Source organism: Tenrec ecaudatus, chromosome 5 (assembly GCF_050624435.1).
Source record: "Tenrec ecaudatus isolate mTenEca1 chromosome 5, mTenEca1.hap1, whole genome shotgun sequence".
Classification (NCBI taxonomy): domain Eukaryota; kingdom Metazoa; phylum Chordata; class Mammalia; order Afrosoricida; family Tenrecidae; genus Tenrec; species Tenrec ecaudatus.
In genome coordinates this window covers 86,158,825-86,182,598 of record NC_134534.1, presented here as the reverse complement: position 1 = coordinate 86,182,598, position 23,774 = coordinate 86,158,825, and the positions used below count along the sequence as shown (strand labels likewise).

General features: G+C 41.1%; 1 protein-coding gene across 1 annotated transcript in view; it reads right to left on the bottom strand.

Moving 5' to 3' along the window:
• Nucleotides 1-22,013, bottom strand: part of UBXN2B (UBX domain protein 2B) — a 35,993-nt gene extending 13,980 nt beyond the window's left edge. Inside the window, exons 1-3 of the mRNA XM_075549697.1 lie at nucleotides 21,905-22,013; nucleotides 5,665-5,768; nucleotides 4,210-4,360 (exon numbers count right to left, since the gene is read on the bottom strand). Of these exons, the coding sequence (XP_075405812.1) occupies nucleotides 4,210-4,360; nucleotides 5,665-5,768; nucleotides 21,905-21,988 (339 nt within the window). The 5' untranslated portion in view covers nucleotides 21,989-22,013. The remainder of the gene's footprint in view (nucleotides 1-4,209; nucleotides 4,361-5,664; nucleotides 5,769-21,904) is intronic.
• Between the last annotated feature and the right edge of the window lie 1,761 nt (nucleotides 22,014-23,774).

Genomic DNA, 23,774 nt, shown 5'->3' with positions numbered 1-23,774 from the left:
TATAAAGGTTCCCAAATAAGAATATGCTCATAGGTCTGTCTGAATAGGACAGGCTGGATGAACTATCTGGATGAAAAACAACGGGACCGACAGTTCTGGGGGGACTTGGGGTGGGGGGTAGGGGGGGTAAGGAAGTGGTGTTAACAAACCCAGGGACAAGGGAAAAACATGGGACCCCAAAGGGTAGAGAAGGGGGAGTGGCAGGCCTGGTGGGAAATGATCAAGGGTAAGGTTGCTTAGAGAAGAGGTATACTCTAGCCCAGGTGGCGATGAAGCATGGTAGTAGGGCAGGAGGAAGGTCAAGGGAGATGGAGGAAAGAGCTAGGAGTCAAAGGGCATTCATGGAGGTCTAGACAAAGACATGTACATGCAAATATATATAGGAGGTTGGGGAAATAGATCTTTGTGTCTATATTTATAGGTCAAGTATTAAGGTGGCGGAAGGACCTTGGGCCTCTACTCAAACACTCCCTCTATGCATGAATACCTTCTTTTATTAAATTGGAACTCTATGATGCTCACTCTCCCGACACAACAGCTGGAGCCAAAATGGGTGAACAAGTAAATGTGGTGAAGAAAGCTGATGGTGCCCGGCTATCAAAAGAGATAGTGACTGGGGTCTTAAAGGCTTGAAGATAAACAAGCGGCCATCTAGCTCAGAAGCAACAAAGTCCACATGGAAGAACACACCAGCCTGTGTGATCGAGTGGTCCCAAAGGGATCAGTTACCAGGCATCAAAGAACAAAAAATCATATCATTGACTGCACACCTCCATGATAGGATCGCTGAAGACAAATGGGTGCACAAGCAAATGTGGTGAAGAAAGCTGATGGTGCCCGGCTATCAAAAGAGATAGTGTCTGGGGTCTTAAAGGCTTGAAGGTGAACAAGCGGCCATCTAGCTCAGAAGCAAATAAGCCCACATGGAAGAAGCACACCGGCCAGTGCGATCACGAGGTGCCCAAGGGACCAGATATAAGGCATCATGCAAAAAAAAAAAAAAGATATAAGTGTGTGTATGTATGTGTATATATGTGTATATGTATATGTGTATGTGTATATATATATTATATTAAATGAAGGGGGAAGTGCAGAGTGGAGACCCAAGGCCCAAGTGTCGGCCAATGGAGATCCCCTCATAGAGGGGCTTAGGAGAGGAGATGGGTTAATTAGGGTGTGAGGTAGTATCGATGAAGAACACAGCTTTCCCCCAGATCCTGGATGCTTCCTCCCCCCAACTACCATGATCCGAATTCTACCTTGCAGGGCTGGATAGGACAGAGGCTGTACACTGGTACATATGAGGGTTGGAGGTACAGGGAATCCAGGGTGGATGATACCTTCAGGACCAAGGGTGTGAGGGACGATGCTGGGAGAGTGGAGGGTGAGTGGGTTGGAAAGGGGGAACTGATTACAAGGATCCACATGTGACCTCTTCCCTGGGAGAGGGACAGCAGAGAAGGGGGGAAGGGAGACCCCGGGTAGGGCAAGATATGACAAAATAACGAGGTATAAATTACCAAGGGCATATGAGGGAGGGGGGAAAGGGGAGGGAGGGAAAAAAAAAAAAGAGGACCTGATGCAAGGGGCTTAAGTGGAGAGCAAATCCCTTGAGAATGATTGGGGCAGGGAATGTATGGATGTGCTTTATACAATTGATGTATGTATATGTATGGATTTTGGTAAGAGTTGTTTGAGTCCCTAATAAAATGTAAAAGAAGAAAAGAGAAAAAAATGATTAGGGCAAAGACTGTACAGATGTGCTTTATACAATTGATGTATGTATATGTATGAACTGTGAAAAGAATTGTATCAGCCCCAATAAATTGTTAAAAAAAAAAAAAAAGAATATGCTCATACCTATCAGCAGAAACTATGATGAAGAGGAGAGGGTGGAGTAACATATTCCAAATATTGAAGGAAAACAATGCACCAAGAATACTCTACCCAGCCAAATTATCGACAAAGATAGATGGAGAAGCAAAAATCTTCCCAGATAAGGGAAAACTCAAAGAATGCATTAGAAGAAATACCCTTGCCAACTCAGTATGGTAAGAAGAAGAACACTCACCAAGCATAAATAAGAGACCACCACATAGAACAACCTCACCCAGAGGGCAAAAATGAGAAAACAGACCCCCAAGATAGTATTGGCTTAAGGATGGAAAGAAGTCAAGGATGATGCACACAAACACACACATGCACAACACACTAATAAGAAAGACAGGTAGGAAAACACTAAACACAATAGGTAACAGGTAACACAGGAGGAAAGCTACCACAGGCGGACCTAACACTAAATTCCCCCGAGACAAGACTCCAAAATCACATTCATTTACAAAATTGCAAATTGAGACTTTGTCAAAATTAAAGCCTTTATTTCATGAAGGACCATTAAAATGAAGGGGAAACAAGCTGCGAGTAAATATTTGCAAACCATCTATCTGAAAAAGGTTCAATATTAATTAAAACATAATGAAAATTCTCAAAATCAGCAGGAACAAAATAAACTCTCAAATAAGAAAATGGGCAAGAGTCATGAAGAATTATTTCACTGACAAGGATATTATGGATAATGGCAAATAAGAAGAGGAAAACATGTTTAAAATCATGAACCATTAAAACCACTGCTATTGGGTTGATTCTAACTCATGGCAACTCGATAGAGGGGTTTTAAGGTTATAAATCTTTACAAGGACAGTCAGCCTCATCTTTCTTCTGAGAAAAAGTTAGTGGGCTTGAAATGTCAACATTACAGTTAGCAATCTAATGCTTACCACCAAGCTCTTTTCATGAACCATTAAGGAAATGTAAATTTAAAACACAATATACTAGACACCTATCAGAATGTTGTTGTTGAGGACAGTCAAGTTGGTTCTTAAGAACCAATGTTGTACATTGAAACATTGCCCAGTCCTGGACTATTCTTACAATTGTGTTTGCCACCACAGTCACACTAAATCAATCCATCTCATTAAGGGTCTTCCTCTCTTAATGAAGTATGATATCCTTCTGCAGGGACTGATCTCTCCTGATAATATGTTCCAAGTATGGGAGAAGTAGTAGAAATTTGGTGGTGTAGCGGGTTACATGGTCAGTTGATAAATGCAATTGGCAGTTTGAAACCAGCAGCTTCTCTGCAAGACACAGAGGAGGTTTTCTACCTCTGTAAAACAGCATAGCCTTGGAGAAAAGCAGGGCCAGTTCTATTCTGTTCTGGGCATCATGATGAGTTGCAATGAACTCCATGGCAGTTGGGTTGGGGCTTTTCTTTGTTTTTGAGTCCTATCAGAAAAGCTAAAATTAGAATCGTGACCACAGCTAAAAGCTGGCAAAATGTGGCAAAACTAAGTGGGGTTGTAAAGTCATATACCCATTCCAGGAAAAAAAAATTAGTTTTCTTAGAAATCAGACATACTTTAAAACGCAGCAGTCCCAGTCCTAGACATTAATCCCAGACAAATAAAAACTTACTTCCACACAAAAACCAATACATAATTGCTCATAGCAAATTTATTTGTAATAGCCAAACATGGAAACAACCCACATATCTCTCAACGGGTTACTGGTTAAATTGTAGCACCTGCATTCCACACCATGGAATTCTACTTGATAATGAAAAGGAACAAACTAATGAGATACAAAAGGATCTGAATAGATTTCAAGGGCATTATAATGATAAGGGGAAAAATTAACTCCGGAAAGGTCACATACCTCTTTACATAACATTCTGAAAAATCACAAAGGCATAGAGATGGAAAAGTTATGTGTTAGCCAGAAATGAAGGATGATCGAGGAGAGAACAATAGGTATGACTACAGAAAGGGACCCCGAGGACAGTCTGTGGCATGATGGAACAATCTCTTGATTGAGGCAGTTATTACAGAAATCTACATGTGATCAAGTGGCAAAGAACTATAAACATATTGTACTAATGTCAAATTTCTGGTTTTGATATTGACCAGGAAAAAGGTGTATAGTACTTTTCATCCTATTTTGCAGCTCCTTAAGAATCTACAGTTACTTTCAAAATTAAGTAAGACAAGTAAACTATGTTAAGAAACTGTCATTCTTCAACCATTAGTAGAATAAGGATTATGATCAGAGAAAATTAGGCAGATATTTAAAACAGAAATATATGTATTTAGGAAAACAATGTTTGCACATCTGTAGAGGAGTCACATACAATCTATAAAATTTAGCACTTACCTTAGATTTTTCATCACCTAAAGCTCGTGTGGCTTCCTTCAGAGGGACTGCTCCGTGCTCCTTTGCCTCTTTAAAAAGTTCATTCACAATTTTCCCAGTTGAGGGTCGAACTATATGTAATCCACTGTATTCATGTTCATTTGGATAGAACCTTGAACATGAAAGTTCATAAAGATAAATTAGGAATAAGAGAAATATAATATTTTAAAGCAAAAAGCTAGCTACATGCTTTTATGAAGTAGCTTCTAAAAAGATAGTTCTATGATTTCTGTAGAAATATTTTTTAAATGGATTAAGGAAAAGACTAAATAGTAACTACCTTACATACTTTCCCATGCAGAGATGCAGGGATTACGATACTGAGAATGAGAATTGGCTTGCTGTCTTCTTCCCGCAACTCATTATGTGAATGCTTCCCAGATGCATCTCTTTAACAAACTATTTTTGATGGAGTAAAGAAAAGAAGTATTGACAATCAGAAGCTAAACTCTTCCCCTAAAGAAGATATATTCAGGGCAGACCTAGTTAGTGAAGCAGCCTCTATATTTAGATAGTTTAAGTGCTAAATCTAGATTACGGCTGCCACAGGACTTGCATTTGAAAGATTTCTGAACTGAAAAGCCAACTACTCTATTATACCTACTAAGTTAAGGTAAATAATGTGGACTATATGAACATGCTTGTCAGTGTATTGCCATGTAGTCACCAATTTCTCCTTTGACTCCAACTTCATTAATGGTCTCGGCAATCATTTCCTTTGTATGTGTTACCAGCTGCTGTTAGTTGCCATCAAATTAGTCCAATGACCCCATACGTGCAGAGTAGGGGTTTAAGGCAAGTCGAGAGTCCTGTCGTCTGAGGCACCTCTGGGTAGGTTTGAATTACCACCTTTTTTTGGCTAGTAGTTGAGTGCCCAACAGCTGTGCCACCCAGGGACTTCTTTATGTACGATTACTAGCACCCTGCTTTTTCCTTCAAGGATGTTTTCAACCAACAATATCAAAAAATACAACCAATAAAATATAATCATGTAAACTTCTAGTGTAAGCTAACAACCCATGTTCATATGTGTAACCACCCACACCCTCTAATTCAGTGTCAAATGTCCATTGAAATTACACTAGCCCTGGACAGTAGGGCTGAAGGACAAAAAAATCAGTGCATGTGAAACTCAATAGACTGATGAGTCGCAAAAGGTTAAAGAACTACTGTGCCCAAGAAAAATACTACTTAGCATATAATTTCACATGAAGTTCACTAATCTAATAGGTATTTAAGGCAGTTTTCCCATCAGTTTTTTTGAGCTTTATGTTATTTTAGGCAAGTATGTAAACAAGTTATTTTTTAAAATTGTAATAAAAAACAATTACCCAGCCTATTAAAACTCTTGGGATTAGTGGACTAAAGAGGGATTAAATTACTAAATTGTTAAAAGCAAACAGCCAAAAAACTTACATTTGAGGAGGTGTTCGTGAGCTTCTAAAGACTGGAGCTTTAGGTCTATCATTCTTGGATGATTTGCCTTTCATTTCATCTTCATATAAACCTGCTAAAGCCAACTACACAAAAACAATCTTGTTATAACACCAGAAGTGAATTCTTCTACACAAATCTAAGTTGTGAATCAAACATGAAGTTTTAATTGAGTGATAAAGATTTCTTTATGCAACTTTCCCTCAAACTGTGTTTTTTTCTCAAAGACCTATACTAGTACCTATTTTCAATAACAGGAGGAAATCTGAAAGGAATAAACCTGTGGTGGGCGTGGTGGCAAAACAAAATTAACGTTCAGATTTGGTTTTGCAGTGAGTCACTAAAAAGGCCGCTCACCTCGCCAAGCTCCATTGTCCACAACGATACTCAGCATTTTAGCACGAAGAGGCCATAGCTCTTCATGATATCTGAGAACAATGTTTGCTACTGTTATTTTATGTTTTGCAGGTTATTTGATATTATTTGGCTATTTTGGGGTCGGAGAATACAAAAAATAAATTTCCCATAAAAACTAATGGCAATTACCTCTTTGCTTAATTGTATATCATCTTACAAAAGCTTCATAGGAACTTCCAGATAGCAGGAGGAGCCTGTATATTTATGGGTGAACCAATCACATAGTTTAGAATATATATGACTTATAGTAATTGTTAAAAGTAATTATTCTACATTTTCCAAAACTGTATTAAATAATAAACTATTTACAAACTTGGCCCTTACGTGTTGAGATACAGTCCATGATTATGGCCCTTCTGACCATAATTCCTTCTGTGGTGAATTATAATTCTGGATCCTCTACCTTGGGCTAGATCTCATTTTGGAAGGTGTTCCCTGTGACAGGATTAAGGTGGGGCTAACTCTGTTCTTAGTAGAGGGCATGGATCAAGTCACACCCCTTGCTTCTGGGGGGGGGGGGCATCTTTAAGGCACCATCTTCCCTTTTCCTTGGAGGTACGGTCAGCTAAAAGACAAACCATGAGAGCCATTCCTCAGTAAATCAGAGCCATCTGGGACACAGAGGAAAACTGCAGGGCCATTCAGAAGAGTGAGCCCAAGATCTCTTTCTGCTGCGGCAGAGGGCAGCAGCCATAGAGACAAGATAACCAGCGTGTGGCAATGAGACTCAGAGGAGCAGCATTGAAACCATGCACTATCTTGACTTCATCTAGCCCGAGACTGTAGAACTGTGAGAACAGTGTGGCAGGCAGGCTGGCGTTCTGGCCCCTGGAGGCAAAGGCTAATGGACCACATAGCTGAGAGGTTGGGGATCAGAGACTTGGCTGCTGGCTGGGGAGAGGTGTGTCACCCACCGACATCCCAAGTAGCTCCTTCTGACTCGTGATGACCCTACAGGAAAGGGTAGGACTGCCCGCATGGGTTTCCAAAACTAACTTTTTATGGGAACAGAAAGCCTCATTTTTCTCCCACAGAGCAGCTGGTGGTCTCAAACTGCTAACCTTGTGGTTAGCAGCCCAATGTATAACCACTATACCACCAAGACTCCTTAACTTCCCTAATAAATCTCCTTAATTTTGAGCTTTGTCTGTGAATTCTAGTTGACCACTGCAATGAATTATCGAACCCAGCATAGAAGTAGGTGCTGTGTGCTGTGAAAGGAATGGTTGGTGTCAGAATTGGTTAAGACGGATGGAATGTGACCTCTGTCTTATAGAAATACGGTGTAATTGGAGTTTCCCTTTTCTAAGGCTTTGGTTTTGGTTGAAACCCTAATGGCGTACCGGTAGAGTTGGGTCAGCAGTTCAAAGCCACCAGCCAGTCAGGATGATAAAGACGAGGTTTTTTCACTACCATAAGGGTTAAATAGTGTTGGTAACCCACAGGGGCAGGTCTACCCTGTCCTATAAAGTAGGTATGAGTATAGTCCACCCAGACAGTTCTACCCTGTCCTATAAGCTAGGTATGAGTCACAATCAATTCAATAAAAGTGAGTTTGTTTTTCTGAGTTTCTGGATAGCCAGAGGAAACTGGCTAGGTCCACTTCCATTGCTATTAATTGCACGTGTTATTCCTGCAATTCTTTTTTTTAAAAAAAAATACAATGTTTCACACTGTCAGCTTGTTCTCATTATATCTCATAATACAATTTCTTTCAGCTGTTCAAGGTGTCAAAATCCAAGCACATAAAACAATTTCAAAATTATTTCATTTAAAATATATCAGATATACAAATTGAATCAAGAAAATGAACTTTAACAAATAAAACAACTATACATAGTATATTCACATTAAAAAAACAGTATTACCACATTATATGTTACAGATAAATAGTTGTCTATCTTTAAATTTTAATAACAGAATTGTATCTGTTCTTGGAATGGAAATTTTTAAAGAAATCTAAATATTCCAATGTTGCTTAATACATTTTGCCCCATTTTTTGACACTGTGGGAATGTGAAATGTGAAAATTTCTCTTAATGCCCCTTGTGGTTATTCAATTATAATTTGCATATATATAATTTATGTATTTATTTGTGGCAGTGGTGGTAGGGGAGAAGGCAGATAAAACTATTTCCACTTAATAGTAAAGAATTGGAGCAAAGTTAATTCTTCCAGGATTCTATCAACCTTTACACATATATACAAGAAAACAAAAATGAAAGCTTTATTTTTCATCCATAATTTTCCCCTGACCACAATATATACAAGAACCATTTCAAAGTATTACTAGTAGGTTTCTTGTTCACACATTAATGGGTTTACTCCAAACAAAACTTGCTTAAACATGTCTCTCATCAGTGCATGGCTGCATACAAGTACACATGTTAACACAGTTGTCTCAATCTCATTAGGGTGCTTCAAAAGCAAAAGGTCCAACCAAATTAGTGGTCTCTGAGGTGATATACGGAGCCAGTTAAATCTAGAGCATACATATCAGCTCAGAAGGTCATAACTGTATTTTGAGATTCCAAGGGGGCTAATCTTTTAATACTTTTAGCTTCTTATTGTGAATTGGGCGAAGCTTTAAAGAGCAGGTGATCAGTTTTATAGTCAATAATTCATACACACTTTGTTTAATCTCATTCATTGCAATACCTAACATAACATTCCTTATTCCGTTTTCCCCTGCATTTTCTGTTTCCCTTTCTCCTTCATCCGTAACCCGTCTGAATTTTGGCTTTGGTAAATGCTATCCTTTTCATTTCAAATGGTTGAGTATTCTAAGGTGTGCATACTTCCCTAGTGTTATTGCTATCCGTATAACTCTGTCTACTGTTTGGCTGAAATTAAGCCATGAAGGTGAATTCATTTCCAGACATGAAGTTTTACTAATGGCCATAATCTGAGGGGTCCTACCAGTCTCTTTCTGACCAGTAAGCTGGGTCTTAGTTATGAGAAAAAGGTCAGGAAGCTTGAAGAGAAATTTTTTCCATTATGACCATGTACCTACTCATGCGTCAAGGGGAGCCAGAGTCATCCTATGAAACTTTCACTGGGAACCCTTACCCCAGCTACCACATAGCCCTGATCTTGCCCCTTCTGACTTTTTTGTTCCGAAAATCCAAACCATTTAAAAGGAATATGAAAAAGCAGCCACACAGCCACAGAACAGACAAGCCCAGTTTAGCTCAAATCCATGGGTGACCTGCTAATCTGAAATCCCTTCCTGGATTGAGCAGGGATGTTAAACTGGACTTGTGTGGTTGCCAGGGCTGGGAGCTCAGGAAGCTGGTACAGGAACCCAAAGGCAGGAGAGCAAAGTCAGAAAGTCATAGCTGGTGACTGCAGAGGCAGATGGGCAGATGTTATGATCACCAGTGGTCTGTATTCCAAAAGATCAGTCAGGATCCAGGCCAGCAGGAAGACAGGGAAGAGAGGAAACATTCTTAGCCATATCTCTTTTGTGGCTGTCAAATAGGCCAAACCCACAAGAAGACATCAGTTTGTGGCCTGAGTGAGATATTGCCTTGCTATCCAGGCAGCCTGGAATTGCTTATATTATGTAAACAAACTCCTGAGCCTCCTGGTCCTGCCAAGTTGACACAAACCTAACCATAACAAGTGCCTTGGAAATGACAACACTGCTATTTTAATGGAGTATAGATAGAAGGGTGAAGGATTCTTCAGGGCAAGGCTATGTTAGAAATCACACAAGAAATGCAAATTACCCCAGTCCACAGAGAGAACAACATGGCTGGCCCTACTATGAGACATGATGCCCCTCAGTGACTAAAGGCGATACAGGGGACAGCACCGGAGACACAGTGTGGGAATTGCACCTGACCTGATCCCACCACACCGAGGCAATGCACTGGGGGAGTGCAGCGGAACAGCAAGGGAATGGAGTGGCAAGGTCCCCAGGGAATGCTGAAAGTGGACTTTGGGGCCAGGGCGTGGTGCCCCAACAGACTGGACTGGAAAACGCTCCTAAGGGCCAGCAAAGATTCCTGAACTAACTACAAGCTTTTCTCTTGTGAACTGTTTTGTTCTGTTCTTTTTCAGTGGTTTGTTTTGGTTGTTTTGTTGTCCGGTTATATACTGTTGCTTTGTTTTCCTCTGTCTAGTTTTCGTGCATGTTAGTGACTCCACAGGTCTGTCTGAATAGGACAGGCTGGATGAACTATCTGGAGGAAAAACAACGGGACCGACAGTTCCGGGGGGACTTGGGGTGGGGGGTAGGGGGGGTAAGGAAGTGGTGTTAACAAACCCAGGGACAAGGGAAAAACATGGGACCCCAAAGGGTAGAGAAGGGGGAGTGGCAGGCCTGGTGGGAAATGATCAAGGGTAAGGTTGCTTAGAGAAGAGGTATACTCTAGCCCAGGTGGCAATGAAGCATGGTAGTAGGGCAGGAGGAAGGTCAAGGGAGATGGAGGAAAGAGCTAGGAGTCAAAGGGCATTCATGGAGGTCTAGACAAAGACATGTACATGCAAATATATATAGGAGGTTGGGGAAATAGATCTTTGTGTCTATATTTATAGGTCAAGTATTAAGGTGGCGGAAGGACCTTGGGCCTCTACTCAAACACTCCCTCTATGCATGAATACCTTCTTTTATTAAATTGGAACTCTATGATGCTCACTCTCCCGACACAACAGCTGGAGCCAACATGGGTGAACAAGTAAATGTGGTGAAGAAAGCTGATGGTGCCCGGCTATCAAAAGAGATAGTGACTGGGGTCTTAAAGGCTTGAAGATAAACAAGCGGCCATCTAGCTCAGAAGCAACAAAGTCCACATGGAAGAACACACCAGCCTGTGTGATCGAGTGGTCCCAAAGGGATCAGTTACCAGGCATCAAAGAACAAAAAATCATATCATTGACTGCACACCTCCATGATAGGATCGCTGAAGACAAATGGGTGCATAAGCAAATGTGGTGAAGAAAGCTGATGGTGCCCGGCTATCAAAAGAGATAGTGTCTGGGGTCTTAAAGGCTTGAAGGTGAACAAGCGGCCATCTTGCTCAGAAACAAATAAGCCCACATGGAAGAAGCACACCGGCCAGTGCGATCATGAGGTGCCCAAGGGACCAGATATAAGGCATCATGCAAAAAAAAAAAAAAAAGATATAAGTGTGTGTATGTATGTGTATTTATGTGTATATGTATATATGTATGTGTATATATATATTATATTAAATGAAGGGGGAAGTGCAGAGTGGAGACCCAAGGCCCAAGTGTCAGCCAATGGAGATCCCCTCATAGAGGGGCTTAGGAGAGGAGATGGGTTAATTAGGGTGTGAGGTAGTATTGATGAAGAACACAGCTTTCCCCCAGATCCTGGATGCTTCCTCCCCCCAACTACCATGATCCGAATTCTACCTTGCAGGGCTGGATAGGACAGAGGCTGTACACTGGTACATAGGAGGGTTGGAGATACAGGGAATCCAGGGTGGATGATACCTCCAGGACCAAGGGAGTGAGGGACGATGCTGGGAGAGTGGAGGGTGAGTGGGTTGGAAAGGGGAAACTGATTACAAGGATCCACATGTGACCTCTTCCCTGGGAGAGGGACAGCAGAGAAGGGGGGAAGGGAGACCCCGAATAGGGCAAGATATGACAAAATAACGAGGTATAAATTACCAAGGGCATATGAGGGAGGGGGGAAAAGGGAGGGAGGGGGGGAAAAAAAGGAGGACCTGATGCAAGGGGCTTAGGTGAAGAGCAAATGCCTTGAGAGTGATTGGGACAGGGAGTGTATGGGTGTGCTTTGTACAATTGATGTATGTATATGTATGGATTGTGGTAAGAGTTGTTGGAGTCCCTAATAAAATGTAAAAGAAGAAAAAAAAAAGAAAATGATTAGGGCAAAATATGTACAGATGTGCTTTATACAATTGATGTATGTCTATGTATGGATTGTGATAAGTGTTGTATGAGCCCCTAATAAAATGTTTAAAAAAAAAAAAAAAAGAACTAGAAAAAAAAAAAAAGAAATGCAAATTACCAAAGGAGTCCTGGTGCCACAGTTGCTAAGTGAAAAGTTGATAGTTCTAAACGACTGACTGGTTTTGGAGGGGGAAATAAATTACAATAATTGTATTCAAATTCTAACTTTGGCACTTACTGTGTGAATCTTGGGCAAACTATTAACTTTTCTAAGCCTTATCTGTCATTAAATGTCTGATATTGTCTTACAGGGTTGTTTTAAGAATTAAATACTGTTTTTAAAATACCAGGCACGTGTTGGAAGATATTTCTAAAGACTTAACTATAATTATATCAGCATTTTATTTTCTTCAAAATTTATTTTTCCTGTAGTGTTTTCCTCCTTATTTCCTTAAGTGTTTTCCCACTTTGTGTCTGTTCAAAGCAGAGCTAAGGAAATGACAGAGAAAGAGGCAAACAAGCAAAATCACACTGACCCTGACTTCTCAGATGCAAAGTTTTCAGGAACATCCCTGAAATCTCTTCTAAACAGCAGTCTTTTGTATATTTCTCTGAGTTTATTACATTAGTTCAGCTCTAAGAATTACTTTAACACAAATATCAATAAATGGAACTATTATCTGTTTTTCTTTTCTTCCCCCACTCCATGATCTGTTTTTCAAAGGTTCATTTTAGCCATCCTTCACCATGTCTTATTCATTTTTTAAACCAAATGTTATCTTTAAAAAAATTTCTCAATGCACAGCTTGAGAAGACAAAGAAAACCATTAAAATTAAATGTGCAAAAAGCTAGATTTAGAAAATTGAAAAAAATAGTCAGCATATATCAAACTGGAAGAAATATAGAAACAATTCATATCTCAAGTTGCAATACTGAATTCAGGAAGAAACAAATGTGATGAAGAAATGCACAGAATCACTGACTAAAAGAATTGGTCAACATGCAACTATTTCATAAAGTAGCATACGATCAAGAACTGATAGTACTGAAGGAAGAAGTTCCAGCTGTACTGAAGGGACTGATGGAAAACAAAGCTCCAGGAACTGATGGAATACCAACTGAAATGTCCCTGAAATAAACAAACAAACAAACAAACGCAGAATTCACAAACAAAAGCACATTCACTGGTCTGTGTCAAGTTATTTGGACGACAGCTGCCTAGTCAACCAACCGGAAGAAATCCCGATTTGTGCCCATTTCAAAGAAAAGTGACCCAACGGGATAAAAAGTATCAAACAATATCATTAATATCATACACAAGTAAAATAGTGCTGATGATAATTCAAAGACAGTTGCAGAAGTACGTGGAGAGGAAGCTGTCAGAAATTCATGCTGGGTACAGAAGAGGATTTGGAAAGCCATCACTGCTGCATCACATGGATCTTGGCTGAAAGCAGAGAATACCAGAAAGATGGTTACTTATGTTCTACTGACTATGCAAAGGCATTTGATTGTTTGCGTCATGAAAAATGATGGATAAAATTACGATAAATGGCAATTCCAGAACACTTCATGGTGCTTATGCAACACCTCTAAATTGACCAAGACACAGCCATTCAAACGATACAAGGGGATGCTGCATGGTTTAAAATCAGGAAAGATGTGCAGATAATATGAGAAGCTGAACTATACAAAGAAAAACACAGAATCAAGATTTAAAGAAGTTTCATTAACATCCTTGACATGTAGATGGACCAATATTTTTTGGAGGATTTAAACGCTTCAAGCACTACAGCCATCAGTATAAATTACAACCCTATGACAGAAGACAAAATTCCTCACAACTAGATTAATAGACTACATCATGATAAAGATTGAGTTTGTCAAGGATTTCATTGTACTTGGATCCATAATCATTTTTCATGGAAGCCAAGACAGCAATGTAATCACCTTTAAGGTTAAGTTGCACCTGAACCAACTCATGGTATTTTTTAATCATTGAATATGCATGTGAAGTAGATGTGAACAAAGAACTGAATGATGCAAAAGATTTTCAAAAGTGAAACTCTTTCACCCCAAGCTATAGAAGGAAACGTCAAGCCTACTATTCAGGGTGGAACATCAGTTAGGGTTTCTGTATGACTTCAAGGAGAAGCCTCCTTCACTTCCCCTTCAAATATGCACTGTACAAGAAATCTGGATGAGAAATAAGTCTTTATTAGGTTAAACCCTCAGATTAGAGTAAAAATAATTATAGTCTTGTAATCTAGCTTGTTCTAATATAATTAAGGACTGAGCATTCATATCGAAAAAATAAAAACCCTTTGCTTTACTCAAGAGGTCATCTCAAATAATATTTCAGCAAATTCCCCATTTGTATTTTAAATTATGTGTTGTTTCCAAACCTATTTTTTGGCAAGTCCTTTATACACACTGGTTCAAACCACAAGCAAGCCCATTGCCATCAAGTAGATTCCTATGCAGTGACCCTATGCAGGGTTTCCAAGATGTTGTAAACCTTTCTAAGAGCAGATAGCTTCATTTTTCTCCCATGGAGCAGCTGGTAGGTTTGAATCACCAACCTTGTAATTAATTAGCAGGCCAACACATATTCAACAATACCACCAGGGCTCAGCATGAAGAATTTACTGTCTGTGTGCTACTACTCTTAGTGTGTCATCAAGTCAAATAAAATCTGACTTTTTCCATAGTTTGGTATTCATAACACGACCACTCCCTTGCTAAATAGATTTCATTCAATCCAACTAGGTGCTCAATAAACTCGACACATTGTGACTAATCCAGCTGGGTAGCAAGGGAGTTGGCAAAACAAACCAACCAACAAAAGTTATCCTTTCCTTGCAAGGGTTCCAAACCTAAACCCAAATTTACTGCCATCTCACAGTGACCCATGTCAGGTTTCTGAGGCTGCACATCTTTATCTCACGGAGTAACTGGTGGATGTCAATGGCCAGTCTTGCTGTGAGCAACCAGTGCTTACCCATCAGCACCACCAGGGCTTCTCAGTAAGGGTTTGCCACTTTGAAATGGAATATTTTAAGGCTTATACCATTTCTAAACCTGGCTGTCATTACAGTCAGGATTTTCCTGATCTCTAACACATGTTTCACTGTGTTACTTGCTGTCTCATTTTGAAAGGGACGTGCTGAAACATTATATGGATCAACCATACTTTTAAATGCAATTTAGGAATCAATCTAGCAATTTTTGTAGAAAGGCGTGGTGGTGAAGTACCAAATATCAATCTGTAAAACATACAAAACAAAGTAAAAAATAAAGAAAGCCACCCAGCCTTATTCAGCTTCTCAGAGTCTTGAAAGTTAGTGTAGAAGGAATAAAATGGTGGAAGAGTCAGGAGCATATAAATTCTCAAAATTAGAATATTGCTTTATTAAAAAATATACTCTCCCATATGAACTAAGGAATGGTACATTTTGAATCCATAAGATATGAAACATATCTTAATAAATATGGGATATATGAAAAATATTATTAGGGACTCTATCAGGCTAAGAGGTCATAGGTATTAATGATTCATTATTAGTTTCCAGAAAAGTGAACGATCATTAAAAGGAGTTGATTCTAGGTTTGAAGATTTAATAGGCTCTTTAGCTAGCATTATAAAAGTTCTATTTTTTTTTAACATTGACTTAACAGAGGACTAGAAGAGGAAGGATAATTGAAATTGATTAAAATAAGTGAAAATAATGGTTGAAACCAATACATTAACATCTTAGTCAAATACAAAGATAAAAACATGTCATTATATATTAATGGTGTTCCACAATCAAAACACTTCCATTTAATTATGCAGCTATTTAATGCACAGTTTTAAAATATGTAAATATTATCTTTCCTCTAGAAATGGAAATATAAGAACTTGAAATATGAAAGCAAAGCAAATGAAGAAAAGAAAATCAAGCACAGAGCCAAAGACGAAAAGGGACTCCACACCAATCCACACCACTGCTATAAAGTCGATTCTAACTCACAGAGACCCTGTAGGGCAGGTTAGACGTGCCCCCATTAGAACTCACTTCCGATTGTAATTCTTCACAAGAGTAGGAAGCCCCATCTTTCTGCAGAGTGGATGGTCGTTTCGAACTGCTGACCTTGTGGCAGCAGCCCAATGAATAATTATACACTACCAGGGCTACTTACAAAAAGGAACAATGATTTAATATGCAGAAGAGTAGCATCAACATGACCTAAGTACTGTGAAAGTGATCTGAGACTTTGTGAAACTCCAGTGGTGGGTGTCAGCAATCTTTTTAACAAGCCTTCCCAATAGTTCCGATTTATCCCCAAGTTAAGCAACAGGGATATGGAATGATGACAACCAACAGAATTGGGTTACTCACCGCAATTTTATAAAACACAGCATCTGATAATCGTGTTCTTGTCTTTCATCGAACTCCACTTTCTGACCCACCCTACCACGTCCAATTCCAAACCTAACGTACCAAAGTTATCCCTAATCCTACCAACTCAAAGCTGGGTAGAAACAACGAATTAAGGAAAACTTTGATATTATTCTAGAGGGAGACGTGGACAAAAGCATACAATTAAGTATCGTAAGCAACTGCTAAACCCAGGTCATGGACAGACTGAGGGCACCAGAAGAGAAGGTCCCTGAGAATGTTCAGACACATAACTGATCACTGATGTTTCTAGGTTTCGTCCTCACTGGCAATCCTACATTCCCCAATGTTTCCCGATTTGAAGGAGTAGAGGGACTAAGAGATATACTCTTGATTTGATAAACCAAGTAAGATTTTGAAGTCTGAAATTTCTAAGTGTAGGGCGGCCTTTTGGGAGACAATTACAGAGCTTTCCTCTGTGTCACCTGGACAACTCCCTCCTGATTCAGATGCAGGGCAACACTCCAATATGTGGCAGTAAACTGTAGTTAGTTATGGGTATTTTCCTAATTACAATTAGTAATATATCATCTTTCCCTCAATAACTATGCGAAAGATTTTTAAAGTAAGCTTTCAGGGGAAAAAAGAAGCATCTATCAAGAATAATTAAAATTGGATAATTTTAAAAATAAGCATAGCTAGATTAAGATAATCCATAAATAAATCAAATCCAAGAAACCAGTTGGGGAGAATGTTATTCAATCCTTTTAAACAGTTGATACATACTTCAGCTATTGATACATCATGACTTTGGTTGTTTCCAAGTTTCTTTTCAAGTTGGTCACATTCTTACTAAATTTTAAAGGATAGATGATCAATATTTTAAATGTAGATGATACAAAAAAATCACACTCATAAGGAAAGTGCTACTAAGTAAAAAGTAGAAATAAAATGTTTAAAAAACAAAACCTTATCTGGGTATAAACTCTTTCACAATTAGTAATATTAACAGAGTATTTGTCAGTTTGTCATAGTATGGTGGCCTGTGAGTTCCTGCGATACTAGATGCTGCATCACTGGTATTTCAAGTGTTCACTTAAAGTGAATAGGGTTCAGCAGAGCTTCCAAACTAAGAACACTGAGACTAAGAAGAAGAAATTGGCTGCCCATTTTGGAGGAAACCTTGTGCACAGCCTGGAAATACTGGCAGATACTGAAGGCCTAATGAATGGAATCAGATCATTGTCAGAGATAGTGCCAGAGAATGGGCACCTCAGGTTGGGAGGCACTCAAGATATGACTCTGGAGAAGCTGCTTTCTCAAAGCAGAGTCAACTATGGTCAAATGAATCAAGTAAAGCCGGTGAGAGTAAAGCCTCTGAGATCTTCATTTGCTGGCAGGGCACAACTCAGGGTGAGAAGACACAACTGCAAAAATCTACCAATAAACACAACTTGGATTCTATAATGTATGAATGTAGGAAAACTGGAAGACGTCAAAAATGAAATGGTACACATACTGATCAATAACCTATCATGACGGAGCAGAAATTTACTGATACTGGCTAGCTTTACTATGCAGGGAATGACAGAATCAAAAGGAATGGCATTGTATTCATTGACAAAAGGGGCATTTCTAGACCTATCTTGAATTACAATGTTGTCTTGATAGATTATATCCATCTGCCTTCAAGGAAATTCAACCCATAGTACAATTGTTATTCAGAGTCATACATCAATCAGGAAAGCTAGTGATGAAGTAACTGGAGAATTCTACCAACTTCTTCATTTGGAAACTGATCAAACATGCAATCAAGATGCATTGATAACTATTGGAGTTTGGAATGTAAAAGTTGAAAACCTAAAGGAAGGAACAAAAGTTGGAAAAGATGGCCTTGGTAATACAAATTAAGCTGAAGACCACATGATATAATTTTGCAAGACCAACCATTTGTTCATAGAAAATACCTTTTTCCAGCAAAACAAATGATGGCTATACACATGGACTTTTCTAGATGGGATATCCAGAATTCAAATGGACTACATCTGTAGAAGAGATGATGGAGAAGCTCACTATCAGCAGTTAAAACAAGGCTAGGAGCTGACTGTGGAGCAGACCACCAATTGGTCACATGTAAGTTCAGGTTGAAGCTAAAACAAATCCACAAAAGGCAAAATATAACCTTGAGTCTATGCCACCAGAATTTCGAAAACACCTCATGAACAGACTTTCTGCAATCAACACTAATGACGAAAGACCCGATGTGCTGTTGGAAGACGTCAAGAGCACCACCAATGAAGAAGCAAAGGGTCACTGGAAAGACCAGGCAGCATGATGAGATCAATATGGAATGTCAGAAGACTGAAACTTGCTCTTAATCATAGATTACGTAAGACAAATGGAAGAAATGATGAAGGGAAAGAGGTGAGTTGAACAGAAAATTTCAAAGGGCAGCTCAAGTAGACAGAGTAAAATATTACAATGAAATATGCAAAAACCTAGGGTTAGAAAACCCAAAAGGAAGAACACATTTAGCATATCTTAAACAGAAAGAACTCAAGAAAAATAAAGAAGCCCAGCATTGCAATAGCAAAAGATTCCATGGGCAAAATATTGAATGATGCAAGAACATCAAGAAAAGATGGAAAGAATATACCGTATATACTTGAATATAAGCCGACCCGAGTATAAGCCGAGGTACCTAATTATTATCTGGGAAACCAGAAAAACTGATTGACTCGAGCATAAGCCTGGGTGGGGGGGGGAATGGAGAAGCTATTGGTGAGTTTCAATAATCAAAACAAATGAAAATAAAATTACTAAAAATTGAGACATCGGTGGGGTAATGTATTTAAATATTTATTTTAAATAAAAACATAAATAAAAGGACAAGTCATTTAACAATACTAAACCATCACAGTAAATGGAAAATAGGTTCAACAAAAACAACAAGGTATCAACAATGATACCTTAAGAGTACTATTCTCTGAGCTCAATCAGCAACCAAGGTAAAATGTAAAGACTTAAAATCCTTCAAAACTGGATTCCTCATCATCATCTGTATCCCAGTGCAGAGCTTCAGCTGGTGTGAGGTCATCATAGACGCTGTCCTCACTGAGATTGCCGTCATCACCATCACTGCTGTCATTTTCATACAAAGCGCAGTCTTCACTGCCATCCATAGCATTACTAATGCTGCATTTCTGGACGGCACGTCGCACCATGTCTTCTGGAATGTTTTCCCATGCATCTCGAACCCGCTTTGCTATTAACTCTATGTCAGGCTTCATGAAATTTCCCCATTTTGTTAGTCGGGCTTGACCAGATGACATCCATTCATGCCACTGATCCGTGTATAAGCCGGAACCCCAGTTTTTCAGCACATTTTTTTGTGCTGAAAAACTCGGCTTATACAGGAGTGTATACAGTAGTCACTATACCAAAAAGAACTAGTTGACTATCAATCATTTCAAACTGTAGCATATAAGCAAGAACCAATGGTACTGAAGGAAGAAGTTCACTGAATGAAAACATAGTCAAAGCCAAGTCTCCAGGAACAGATGGAATACCAACTGAAATGCTTCAAGCTGATAAAGTACTGGAAGCACTCATTCATCCATGTCAGGAAATTTGGAAGGCAGCTAAGTGGCTAACTGACTGGAAGAGATCCATATTTGTACCCATTTGAAAGAAAAGTGACCCAACAGAAGGTGCAAATTACATCAAATGTAAATAAAATTTTGCTGAAGATTATTCAACAATGGTCTCAGCAGTACATTGACAGGGAGTTGGTCAGAGGTTCAGGCTGGATTCAGAAGAGGATGAGGAAACAAGATGCATACTGAAGTCAAGATGGCCATAAATCCTACTTTTTCTCAATAACCTGGGCTGCCTCTCCTGTGAGCCCTGGTGGCGCAGTGTTTAAGGGGTTGGCTGCTAACCGAAAGGTATGCCCCACCAGTCACTCTGCAAGAAAAAGTTGTGGCAGTGGGCTTCCAAAAATATTCCAGCCTTGGGACTACTACAGGGTGTTCTACTCTGTCATAATGGGTCAAGTTGGAATCAAGTGGCTATCAGTGTCAGGAGGAAGGAAGTACATAATAGAAATAAGGTAGATAAGAACTTCCTGTTCCTTGATTCTGAGTATTTGTTCTGACTTACTAGTAACTTATGGTCATTGGAACTATTTGATTTGGGGTTTATAGTTGGCCTTACACCAATTACTCACTTAAAAACAAACAGCAACCACAAAAAGCTCACTGCTACCCCGTAAGACAGGATTAGAATTGCCATATGGGTGCTTTTCCACAAAAACCTCTACCAGAGCAGAAAGGCCCATATCTCTCCCCCAGTTTGTCACTTATTGCCTGCTTATTTTGGCACAATCATGCTTAGTTCTGTAGTATTAAGTGTATTTTTTATCTTACTCCCCACCCCACCCCCCAAAAAACACCTACAGGCTTTCCAAATATGGAAATTTCGTTCCCTTATCTTCTATATCCCCACAACATTGCACACTGACTTTGGATTTGATGCCCTACTTACGTTTGCCTTTCTAGGAGCTATGTAGTATGTCGTTATGTGGTACATGGTCAATATACATAAAAACCAAACACACAGCCATCCGACTCACGGCGATCCTGTAGGACAGGTTAGTACTGGCCCTGTGGCTTTCAGACACTGTAACTCCTTGGGAGAGTACAGTCTCATCCCCCCCCCCCCCCCCGCAGAGTGGCTGGAGGTTTCGAACCCCTGACTTTTCAGTTAGCAGCCCAATGTGTAACCGTTGGGTCATCATGGCCCTATAGGTTTGGCCATAAAGCAATGAGACTGGTACACTGAGTCTTGCGGTTTCTCACTTATTTTTAACCACTATTACTTATAGACATTTATTTGTGAATTTTAGAATGACACAAAGGAGACCTCGAATGACCCAAGTGGCGCAATCATCTGTATTTGGTGCAATGCATCTAGCTAACTAAAGTTTCCTAAAACGTGATAGTGAATGATCTTCCGTCTCTTGTCCGGAGGCTTTCTAGAGTGTAGCTTTGCATCTGGAGGATGAAACGCTCAGGACATACACCTCTTTGAAAAACTAAATGACAAAAAGGAATCTGTTTGCATTTAAGCAATCACGTTCGAAATCGCATCCAAGACGGGAGAAGGAGCAAACCGGCACACCTGCCACCACGTTTCAGGGGGGTTGGTCGATCCCCCTCCCCTACCGCCAAGCTTTCCTCTGCAGCAGACAGCAGGAAACGTGCGCCGCGGACAGCGCAAAGGGCTGCCGCGCACACCATCCTACGTGGAGCTCGTTCCTGGTTTCGACAAATTGTAAAAGGGGACTGGGAGAAAAGAGGCAGCGGTCCAGTAGGGGATCCGGCACCTGTTCCCACCCCCTGCCCGCGCGAAGCGCCCTCTGGGAGAGCGCGGCGCCGCCGGATCCCCGTTCCGCCCCCGAGAAACCGCGCGCCGCGGCTCAGCCGAGCGCGGAGCCGGCCGGCGCCCCGCCCCGCCCCGCCCCAGGCCGCACCTGCAGGTCTCGCGCGCTCGGGGGCCGCGGCACCGAGGACCGTCCCTCCTGCTCCGCGGCGTCCGCGCCGCCGCCCTCCGCCATCTTCCCCAGTCACCCACAGGCCCGGCCGCAACTTCCGGGCGGTTGCCGGGCAACCGCGGGGGGCGGGGCTTCGCTGCCTGTGCCCGGGAGCGAGGGGGTGGAGTGACGCGCAACCCCAGGCTCGGGCTGCCGCCCTTCGCCCCCTCGTCCCCTCGCCCCCTGTAATCTTTGGAGCTCCTTCCCAGGCCCATCTGGTTGGCGCCCATTTTTCCTTCCAGGGCGTTGACGGCGGGAATGTCCCTTTCGTTAAAGAAGCTAACAGCCATCAGGTGGATTCCCACTCCAATCCAAACTCTCCCACTGCCACGAGTGGATGCGAATTCACGGCGACGCCGCCTGAGAGGGCAGAGCTACCCGTGAGCGTCCAAGCCTGTGGCACCGCACACCGGCAGAAAGAGAGCCCCGTCTCTCGCCCGCCCAGCGGCAAAGGCTTGCCAACTGTTGGCCCGTGGATGGCAGCTAGTCTGTCCTAAAGCATTTGTTGCCCGCCCTCCACCTGATTGGGAAGTCTAAGGACCTCAACCATGGAAACGTGCTCTCTTTCAGGGGTTCTCAACCTTCGTCATGCCGCGACCCTTCAGTACAGTTCCTCATGTGGTGATCCCCCCACCATACAATTATTTGCGTTGCTACTTCATCACTGTAAGTTTGCTACTGTTATGAATGGGGTGACCCCTGTGAAAGGGTCCTTCGACCCCCAGGGTGAGAACCGCTGTAACAACCTTAGGTTTCTAGCCAGGAGACTTGGAGCATTGAGCTCTTTGCAACCAGAACTACAAACAAACAAATTCACTGCCATGGAGGCACTAGAGGCAGAGTAGAATTTCTCCTGTGTGTTTATGAGGTTGCCAATCTGTAAGGAGTAGAAAGCCTGCGACTCAGTGGCTGGTGGTTTTTAACTGTTGACCTTACGGTTAGTATCCCAAGATGTAATCTAACCCATTGGGGCCTCCTTCAACTAGCGCTCAAACCATAGGGACCCTTTAGAACGGCTGCTTTCTTTCACCAGTACTAAACAAATTCACCGCCTTCTGGTTCGTGGCAACCCGATAGGGCAGCGTAGATCTGCCGCTGTGGGTTTCCCAGACTGTAAGTCTTTATGGGAGGAGAAAGCCTCATCTTTCTCCCCGCGCCCCCCCCACCCCCCCCACCCCCCCCACCCCCCGCCACCCTCCCTCTTCCAGCAGCTGGTGGTTTCCTCATGGTTAGCAGCCCAATGGGTAACTACTGTGCCATCAGGACTCTTTCTCTACCAGAATTAGAGCCTACTAAATAAACCCTCTTCATTCGAGTGAAATTCATTTAACATCTTATCTTAATATAGGCACTGTTAAACCCTTAGAATGCAGAGATCATTATAAAATTCACAATAGAGGTGGGATGGAAACAAACACTAAATGAAATTTCCAATCGTGTTTTGCAAGAAGTGTTCTGGAAGGGATGTGGGTGTGAAAGGGATTATTTTGTGTTGGTGGCACAGCACGGGAAGCATTGGGCTGCTAAGCAAAAAAAAAAAAAAAGGCAGGCAGCTCCAACCCATCAGACGTCCATGGGGAGATAAAAAGCCTTACAAGCATGCTTTTATTACCCCTGGGTCAATGCTTGGAGGAGAAATGCTGGATCTTATAATGTATATATTTAACTTTATAAGAAACTGCCCAACTCTTTCCCAAAGTGATTAACCATTGTGCGTGCCCACCCACAGCATATGAGGACTTCAGGTAGAAAACAAGGCAGACAAAGTTCACTTTCTGGTTTTTCCCGTCCTCGGTTCTACTGCTCCATG